This window comes from Gavialis gangeticus, unplaced genomic scaffold (assembly GCF_001723915.1).
Source record: "Gavialis gangeticus isolate Ggan-Ray unplaced genomic scaffold, GavGan_comp1, whole genome shotgun sequence".
In the NCBI taxonomy this organism is placed as follows: Eukaryota; Metazoa; Chordata; order Crocodylia; family Gavialidae; genus Gavialis; species Gavialis gangeticus.
Window position 1 is genome coordinate 56218647 of NW_017729025.1, and position 9595 is coordinate 56228241.

Below are 9595 nucleotides of genomic sequence, written 5' to 3' on the forward strand. Positions count from 1 at the left end.
GCCATCTCTTCACCTTTGTTTACGCAGTACTCAGTGAACAAGACCCTGAGCATGAGACAGGCCTCTGGGTACAAGTGTAAAGTGCCAGTACCTTTGCACCTGTGAATCAGTGCAGCATAGTAGATCCACAGACCTCAGGTAGCTCTGCACTGGCGAGGGTCTGCCCTAAAATGGGTGGGAAACCTCCTTTCTACCAGGTACCAAGGCAAATCCCAGCTCCCATTTCTAGTGCTGCAAGAGAATTGGGACTGCCTTGCCATGCAGTTGCCAGGGCCTGGTCCAGCTTCTAATTCAGCCTGTAGAAAAGTTATCATTGATCTGAATGCAGACCCGACTGCTTCTTGGGTCACCAACTTTGAATCTGGTGCAACCCAGTAGTGATGTGCAATTTTTATTCTTTGTCTCTGTGGTCTGGGAGGCAACACTACTTCATACTGGGACAAAAAACAGATCACTGTGATCTTTGATTCTGCCTCTTGTTAGGTGTCCAACAACCATTCACCTAAGTGAGGCAATGGGAATCAGTGCATTTCTTGGCACACAAATATTCAGAAACCATAGAGCTGCCTTGACAACTGCCTCCCTCCTTGCCAGTGCTCAGGAGAAAAAGCAAAGGAGCACAAAGTACTATATTCCTCCTAGAGATGATAGCACAAAAACTCAAGGGACAGTGAGGTATACAGCAGCAGAGCTTGTATGGGGCAGCAGAGGAGAAGCACTAGTCCACTGCTTTCTCCACTGGACTAGGGGTAGGCAATCAGGGCACCAGAATAGCATCCCCTCCTCGTGCAGACATGGGCAGAGACCTACACTGCTGCTGTAGCAGCAACAACAGGGCAGGGCAGACACCATTGCAGCAACAGGTAAGATTCCTGCCCAACCACACACCCTCAGCTCCTGGCACCTCCTCCCCTCTAGAGCTCAGCAGCAGCCTCCCAAACCTCCCCCCCCACACCTCTATCTCCTACAAGGTTTGCCCATGGCACAAATGCTGCTAGCTATGACTCTGCACTGGACCCTAGTGAAACAGAACTTTGCAGTTCAGAAGATTGCACTGGCATCAGATCTGCTTTAAAACAAACATGAAAATAATTAATATTACTGGAGGTAAATAAATTGGCCAGTAGAGGATGTTTAAGAAAATAGGGAGAGACACAGACACCAGACAGGCATGGGAATGGATGGGCCTTTATTGCTTTACGTTCCTATAAGTCACACATGCACATTCACCTTCACTATAGCCATGGCTCTGCAGCTCAGCCATATGGAGACATTTCCCACATTCACAGAGCAAGATATGCTGGAAGTAGAGTTCACCCTTCTCATTTAGGCCAAGGGTACTGTCTCTCCACCCCACTGCAGCAGTTGGGACATCTGGCTAGCCTTCCTTGTGAAAGTGGTACTTGTCAAGAATACAAAAAGGCATGCATCCACTGGGAGAGAGCATGTAGTTAAGAGAAGACAATTCAGGGATGTCACTTGTCTGCAGAGCCTGAAAGACACAGGCTTGGATAGCACAAGTCCATTAGGCCCCTATCTACATAGCTGCAATCCTTCCTGATTACTGAAATATGAACAGATCTCTGCTCCAAGTAAGGAGCACTAGGAAGCCTCATCTTCCACAACTACAAGCAGAACAAGAACAGATCAGCAAAACCAGAAACAAGAACTCGCTGACCTAAAAACCACAAAATATAGTGCTCCCCCAACCCCTCCAGCTCTGGTCACTATTGCCCCTCAAGCTAAAGTCCATCCCTCCTGAACCAAGAGGACATAATACCAGGGCAGGAAGGCAGGCTGCTGTTAGTCCTTCCTGAGATTTGCTCATGCCCTTCCTTTCAGTGCATGGTGTCTGAGATGGCATCCACATCACCCTTTTGCAGTCTGGTCAAAGGTATTCTGCTTGCAGTCAGTGACAGAGACAGCTGGGTACCTCTGTACCTGGTGCAGCGTACCTCTCCTCCTGTCCAAAGGGATCTGGTCATCAGGAAGACAGATTTCTGGTTTTACAGGGGCTAGGAACAGGTAAGACCCTAAATCCTGCATATAATGTTTAGAAAGGAACTCTGCAGCTATAACCCCGTGGCCAGTCCATGTACAAGGAGCACTTACTCATGAGTGATACTTTAAGGAACATGGGGCCTTTTCAAGTGTACTTCCCTCTCCCCCATAGCATCAGGAGAAAACAAACTCCATTCTCCTTCTTTCTTCTGGGAGACATTTTCAGCAGCCAAAACAAAACCAAACACAAAAAAAGAAAAAACAAACCCAGAGACCCTGTTTCACTCTTGCTATCTGCAGGGAGTGAGATTTTACAGGCATGGCCCCCACATCCTGAGACCTGACTGAAACAAAAATGAGAAAGGAAAAAAAACAACATAAAACAAGATTAATTAATAATAAAACGTAAACATGAAATAGGTTGAGCTGGCTAATGGCTCAGTGACCCCACTGTCCCAGCTACAGAGTCAAGAGCAGAAGCCAGCAGGGAGCCCTGGGCTAGCCTGGTAGGAAGACAGCCCTTAGGCATCCACCAGTGTCAGTCCATCATGCAAGGCACGCTTCCACATGTAGTAGGTGGAACGTGCTGTGAGGGGGAAACGGGCACTGAACTCTTTGTAGGTGGGGAAGGTCTTCGACTCAAAGCGCTGCTGCAGGAACAGTTTGGCCTGAGCTTTGAACTGGGCAGTGGCAATCACATCCATCACAAACATGCGGCTGTTTGCTCTCTCTGACATGGTGTAGCCTGAGATAGTGGCATTATAGGGGGTGACAGATGCTGGCTTCTCTACACGCTTCACACCTGTTTCCATTTTGAATTGCGGCTTAATCCTAGGCTCTGCTTTTCCAGGCCCTTCAGAGATGACCTGGCTCAGCTGCTGGGATGAGCTGGTCCAGGGCAAGTGATGCTTGTTCAGCTGCCAGCCACTTCTCTTCCAGAACCAGTAGGCTGTGGAGGAGAGGCTGGGGTAGCGCAGGCGGAACCTGCCAAAAGGTAGCCGTCTTTGCCGGACATGCCTCTTCGCCATGTCTCGAAGTTGCTTTTTCCAGTTGTAGAGAGAGGTCTTCAGCTGGAGGAGGCTCCTGGGCTCTGGGTGGTGTCCATTCAGTCTCTTCCTGCCAGACAGATTTTCCAGCTTGACTGGCTGATGTGGCTTTGTTTTCACAAGGGGCTTCTGACTGACAGAGGGAGACTGGGAGGGCTTAAAGTTAGGATTCTCCTTAATGGCTTTTCTCCGCCAGTTGTAGTAAGTGGACCTGGAGATGCCAGGGAAGCTGCGCTTGAAGCACCTGTAGGGCACCAGAGTGTTCATGGAAATGCATTTCTCCAGGTATGACTTAGCTCCTTGCATGAAAATCCCTGCTTGGTTGGGATCTGTGGGAGGGCTCTTCGGCCTTAGGCCACCCTCCACGTTTGCTACATCATTCACGTCCATGTGGGCCTTTTTTAGATCATCTCCAGGAGGCTCCCATGACACCGTGGCTTCAGCAGAAGCAGAGGTGTCGCCATTGGCCAAGGTCTGCATCTCATGCTTCCAGGCATAGTAAGTGGAGCGGGAGATTTCTGGGAACATTTGTCGGAAGTGCTGCAAGGGAATTACATTGCCCTCTTGGAAACACGACTGCAGGAAGTGTTTGGCAGCAAATCGGGTGGCTGCTTTCTGCCGGTGTTCCCGAGACTGGCGCTTCCATCGGTAAAAGGTGCTTTTGGTAATGCTGTATCGGTCACGCAGGTTAGAGTAGGTCAGCTGGGGGTCACTGTTCAGCAGCTCCAGAGTCTTCACTGGCTGGATTGGAGGCTCTGGAGAGGGGCTTGTGGGTTCCAGCTCCTCCAGGCCTACTACAGCCACAAAGTACTGGGCTTTGAAGACCTGCTTGGAGAGCTGCTGTCCTGACCACATGATGTGGAGCGTGGACGTCTGCGGGCCGCACTTCCTGGGCCGGATGAGGCGATTGAAGTATGGCCGGATCTTCAGGTTGCTCATGGGGTAAATGGAGTAGATGTTACACTGCAGCACTGAGGCCAAGGCATACACATGCCACATGTTGGCAAAGGTGCCAGGAAAACAAGTGGCCTTGATGTCTGCATCAAAGATGGCCTCAAGGATGGCCATGGGTAGGCTGGTCATCTCTGGGGACTCCTCCGTGCACAGTGAGTAACGGGCAGCCTGTAGCATCACCTTGGAGTCAATCATGCCATTCAGGTAGTATTGCTTGTGGAGTAACATCTCCACGACTGTGCGCACCTGCAGCTCCAGGCTCAGGCTGGGGTTCCCCCACAAGAGCACACTGGCAGCCTCAAACAGGCGGTTCCCCTCACCCTTGCAAACCAGAGGCAGCATGTTGCTGGGAGCATCCTCTGGATAGAGGCTTCTAGCTACTCGGTCAACTTCTAGCTCTTCCTGGAGCTGCCTCCCATGGTAGCTGGGCAGAGAGAAGGAGGACAGGGTTCTCTCTGCCTCTAGCACAGCACTGGTTAGACCCTCCAGGCCAAAGCATTCAGTGGCCTCCTGCAGCTCCTGCAGCACCGACTGCACCAGCTGGTGCCGCTGGATCATCCTGCAAAACACAAGGGTTCAAACACAGCAAGCTCCAGATCTCCAGCACAGACTAGGCCTACAACACCCACCCGGCTCCCAAAGGACAGCCAGCCTCGGGGGAGACCCACTGCTCTACTACAGGCACATCCAAAGGAGGAATCCTGGGTGCCCAGCAAAGAGCAGCACAAGTGAAGGACGGCTCTTGCGTTGCTCACAAGCGACATCTTCTGACCATTGTGCAAAATGGCACCAATGGTCTCCAGTGAGCTGCATCTAAGGCAAAGCCAGATGCTTTGAGGGGAGGTAAAGAAGAGCACAGCTTTGGAATGGGAGGCAAGGCTGGACTAGGAGGAGCTGTTGCAGGGCAGTGCTAATGTGCATGGACTGCAGTAGGGGAAGCCTGTGCCACTGTTCACCTGCTCTGGGCCTGGCATCACATTCAGTCCCTCACATACCATTTAACAATGGCTGCAAGGAACAGGAATGCCAAAGCATGTTCATTTTATCATCATTTAACAAAATCTGGCACCAGTCAGAGGCAAGAAAGCTAATGACCCAGAGAAAGGTGACCTAGGCAAGGTCCTTCCCGATTGGAATGGGCTGGCTGCAGCCCAGCCCTGTGCACAAGCCTGTCCAAAGCATGGAGGGGACACAGCACCTGTTCTCAGTCTGCTAGTTCAGAGGGAAAGTCCAGCTTCCTCTGCCCAGCCATGGGAACACAAAACCTTCTGCAGCTGGGCTTGTCATGTGAACTCAGCTTGGGAGGCCTGAAACTTGCTAGTGCAGGGGTTCTCAAACTGAGAGTCACGACCCCCAGGGTCATGAGCAACTTAAAATGGGGCCACAAACTTCCCAAGGGGTACGCATGGTGGTGCAGGGAAGCAGCAGCGGTGCACGGTGGTGGATGGCAGCGGCAGCCACATGCAAGCTCCCCATCCCCCACCATCCAGCACTCAGGGTCACACACGGTATGGCAAATTTGAGAACCCCTGTGCTAGTGCAATGAGAGGATCACTGTTGTTATCGTTTCCCATTCAGCCACCAGGTGTCACTCACCACTAAGTGCAGAAGCACTTGCCAGAGGCAAAAGGGGTGGGATGGGAGGGGCAATATTTTAAAAAAAAAAATCTAGGGCACAAGTCATCTTCACTCTCTGGCTCTGGCATAAGGGTCCTTCCAATGAATACTGCCAGTGTGGAGGCCTCCAGTCCCAAGGCAGGAACACTGTTAGGGTCATTCTCAGATGGGAGCAAGCAACTCCTTCCTGCTGATGTAATGCACAGAGACCTGTTGCTCCGTCCTTTCCTAAAGCCTCCTGGATACTGTGGCTGAGAGGGAATAGGGGCATTTTTGCTACTCTACCCAGGCCTAGATTAAAGCACAGACCCCACAAGTATGCACCTCAACTCTCCAGCCTTGTGCAACATCATTGGAATCCAACATTTCATTTTAAAGAAAAAAGTGGCTCTAGCCCAGTGGTTCCCAATCTTTTGGCCTCATGGGCAGAAGGGCAGTGTCAGGTCAGCCCACTGGCTGGATCCAATCCATGGGCTTGATCCTACTGCATGGGGCTTGGAAATTTGACAGTGGGGGGGACTGGTGTTCGTATGAATTGCTACCTCAGCCAAATTTCCAGGCCCCTGGGGAACCCCATGGGTGGGATGACATAGCTCTAAGGACCATTTCTGGCTCATAGGCTAGGGGTTGAGCACCCTTAACCTAAGTAAGGGCTAGGCTTTCACTTTTTGCAGACTAGAAAGTTTTGCCATTTTTGTTAGTTAGTTAAAGCCCTGGATGAGCCCCAGCAGCTATGCACACCAGTAGAATTTATCCCAGTCTGGGAAGCAAAACAAGTTATGCTTTTACCTTTTTCCCCCTATACCTTTATAATATAGTTATAATATACCTCCCCCCTTCCCTTTTCTATCTTTTGTTTTCCTAATTTCCACTTATTTACATTCACACTGACATGCTGTCACACTTTTAGCTTCTTTCATTCCTTGGAATCTCAGATCAACAAAGACTCCCTATGCCTGAAGAAGACTGTGCCCAAAAGCTTGCAAATAATGTTTTTCCAGCTACTCAGCTGGTCTAATAAAAAGATAATCACATCTACCCAAAGAACCTTGCCTGCCTGGTGTACCTTCATGCACCTCCATATTGGAATAGATGCATCTACACCAGTTGGACCAAGTTAGTTATAAAAATATGACCAAAGACAATTGCACTGTATCCCAAAACACAGTTGCACTAGAACATTTAGCCTGGCAATGGAATCTGTTAGTCCTGAATTATGCCAGACTTACACCTTGTCTGGAAGAAATGGAGAAGTCAGCTGCTTTAAGCTCTATGGAAAGAGAGATAAATGTTTCCAGAGCAGAGAAACTCCAAGTGTGCAGGTAGCCTGCACAACATCTCCAAGAAGTGTGAGCTCCCCCATTTGTCTTGGGTCCACAAACACCTCTACTGCTGCAAGCCCCTTCAGCAGCAACCCCGTGAAGCTGACTCAAGTCTAATACTAGACAAAGAGGCTGCCCTTAGAAATAGGCTAAACTCAATTAAGGGGAGAGAAGAGTCCTTAGCTCATTAAGCAGCAGGTTAACCGTTTGAAGCTGTATTTGGAGTCCAGGGGCTGGGACCTGGGCTGCCTATGGGGGAACCAAGAGCTGCAGCAGAACTACATGGAGCTGTGAGCCTGGAGTGAACTCCAAGCAGCAGCCTCAGGAGAAGAGGACAGCAACTGGACCCATGGCTGGGAGGAACTTTGCAAATGAAAGAGCAAAAGGCTTAGAGGTTGGCTTAAGCTCCCCCTAGTTGGTGCAACCTCTCCAGGGTCAGCAAGATGTTACAACCCTCCCCAAGCCCATGCATGCTGGGGGGCAGCCTGGGAGCAGAGGGAAGGCTCTGTACCCCAGCTGCCTTTCACCGCATAAAGCTGAACTGGACCCGGGGCTTAGCAGGGAGGTTCCCCATTCCTGCCCTGCATTTTGCAGAGTGCCAGCACAGCTCTGGGACCAGGCCTGTGCTCCCACTGCCTCCCCCGGCCCTGGAGGCAATCCCACAGGACTTCTCTGCTGCAAGAGGGGTTTCAGAGGACGAGGCAGACAGAGTGCAGGCCTATTCTCTCTCTTCAGAGGCACAAGCCTTTCAAAGGGACAAGAAGGCACTGGGGGGAGGGGTGGGTAAAGGAGGAGAAACTTGTGGCAGGGCAGGGGGGAGCTGGGTTTATTGTCCTTTAAAGAAAAGGCATTTTTCTGGATCAGCGTGTCCCGGAGCAAAGTCCACATGGAAAGGCAACACAAAAGGCTCATCCCCCTCCTTCCCCAGGTGGCTTGGAAGGCACCATCGTAGGGGAAGGGAGCAGGTCCTGTCCACACACAGCTTGCAGGCTCCCCTTCCAGGGCTGGGGGGTCGTCTCAAGGGAAAGGGCTCAAGGAGGGGGAGTGGGTGAGGCAGGCACTTCACTGCTAGCAGCTGCAGCCCCCTGGACCCACCCTGCAGCTGTGCCGGGCCAGAGGTGCTTGCACAGCTTCCCGCGCCCCAAGCCTGGAGCCTCCTGCAGCAGCTCAGCTCACACGTGCGTTTCCAGGCTTGGAATTAAGATTCCCCTCGTGAAAGCAGATGGAAATGTGTGGAGGCAACTCCCCCTGGACTCACCTCGCTTGTTGGGCAGAGCCCTGGAGCTCACACCAGCTACTCCTGGGCTGCGACTGCAGTCTGCCTTGCTCGCCCTGCAAGGCAGTTTCCTGGACATTTAAATCCTGCAGCAGGAAGCGCAGCAGGCTCCACTTTCCCAGCTGTGTGCCACATTCAGACTGGAACTGGTTTCAGATCTGGAGTGAACCATCTGGAGTGAGTGGCTTGTGTGAAGGGGTCTCAGCTCCTCCCCTCCCCCACCAGGAAATAGTCCATCCTCAAGTGCTCTTGCATCCCAGATGAAAGGAGTGCAGATTCAGGGGTCACTTCCAAAGCTAAAGTGATAATGGCTATTGTCTCAAGACACTCAGGCCAGCAGGACTTCTTAAAGGGCCAGCACCTTTGCTGCTAAGAGCTCCCAACACCTTCCAGAACCTGAGCAGAGGAAGGAGAGACTGGGGAGAACTGAGTTTCCAAACCCGAATGGAAAAGCCCATGAGAAAAGTTCTGCTCCAAGCTGGGAGCCATGAGGGGGACGCAGACACTGGGGAGAGGAGCTTGGATACAGACTGATTGGTTTGGATGCCCAGTGGCTTCCCACCCACCCCCACCCCTCCAGTTTCTGGAGCACCCTCCTGCTGCTTCCACAATTACTCCAGAAACCCAAGCAAAGGGCGGGAGCTTCTTGAGCAGGCACTAGCCCTGGATTGGGTTTTACCTCATTGTTTAATCAACTCAAGGCCAAAATAAAGCATGGATTGTTTATTTCTTATGGGCTGTGCTAAGATGTGCTTGATATAAGACCTGCCAGCTACTGCCTTCCTCCAACCAATGCTTGCCAACAGTTGCTCCCACTTCCATTCCCAGGCTGGTCTCCCACTTGCTCCCCCCTTTGCCACTGCCTAACTGTTGTGGGAAGGTGCAGAGTAGCCTGTAGCAGCCCGGAAAATGGCTAGAGCTTGATGCTAGGAGGGTTGCAGCTCAAGTCACATGATCTTCAACCATGTTTCAATTTCTGTATACTTTCTGTTGGCTCTCCTTTTCAGCATCCACCCTGTGCCACTGTGACACAGGACTTCTCACATGTCAGCGGGAGTCCCTGTGACAGAGGCTCTGGGCAAGATGGACCTATGACCTGACCCAGTAAAAGCCAGTTTTTATGTTCGCAGTCCTTGTTATGAGCAAGATGCCATGTTCCCCTCCTCACAAGCAACCATCCTTGCTCCATGTTATGACTAAGATAATTTCTGTCAAAGAAGGAACTAAAACCCAGGTCTCTAGCATGCCAGACCACTGTCTTGGCCACACTCTTTCACAACAGATATTCCATGGATATATGCTTAGTGGTCCTGTCCGTAACCATCAAACTCTACTCCTACAGCCAGGTGGGACTTGGAAGGCGGCACCCTCATCCCTAC

The 9595-nt window shown here is 51.3% G+C and overlaps 1 protein-coding gene across 1 annotated transcript; it reads right to left on the minus strand.

The window, feature by feature from the left end:
- Positions 1 to 1172: 1172 nt before the first annotated feature.
- On the minus strand, positions 1173 to 8244 carry VRTN (vertebrae development associated). The gene is made up of 2 exons (XM_019518826.1): positions 8199 to 8244; positions 1173 to 4560 (listed from the first exon to the last, which is right to left on the minus strand). The coding sequence occupies exon 2, from the start codon at positions 4557 to 4559 to the stop codon at positions 2523 to 2525; it is 2037 nt and encodes a 678-aa protein (XP_019374371.1). The 5' UTR covers position 4560; positions 8199 to 8244; the 3' UTR covers positions 1173 to 2522.
- Between the last annotated feature and the right edge of the window lie 1351 nt (positions 8245 to 9595).

Coding starts and splice junctions, on each gene's coding strand:
- VRTN (XM_019518826.1), bottom strand. CDS start 4,559: ATGATCCAGCGGCACCAGCTGGTGCAGTCGGTGCTGCAGGAGCTGCAG.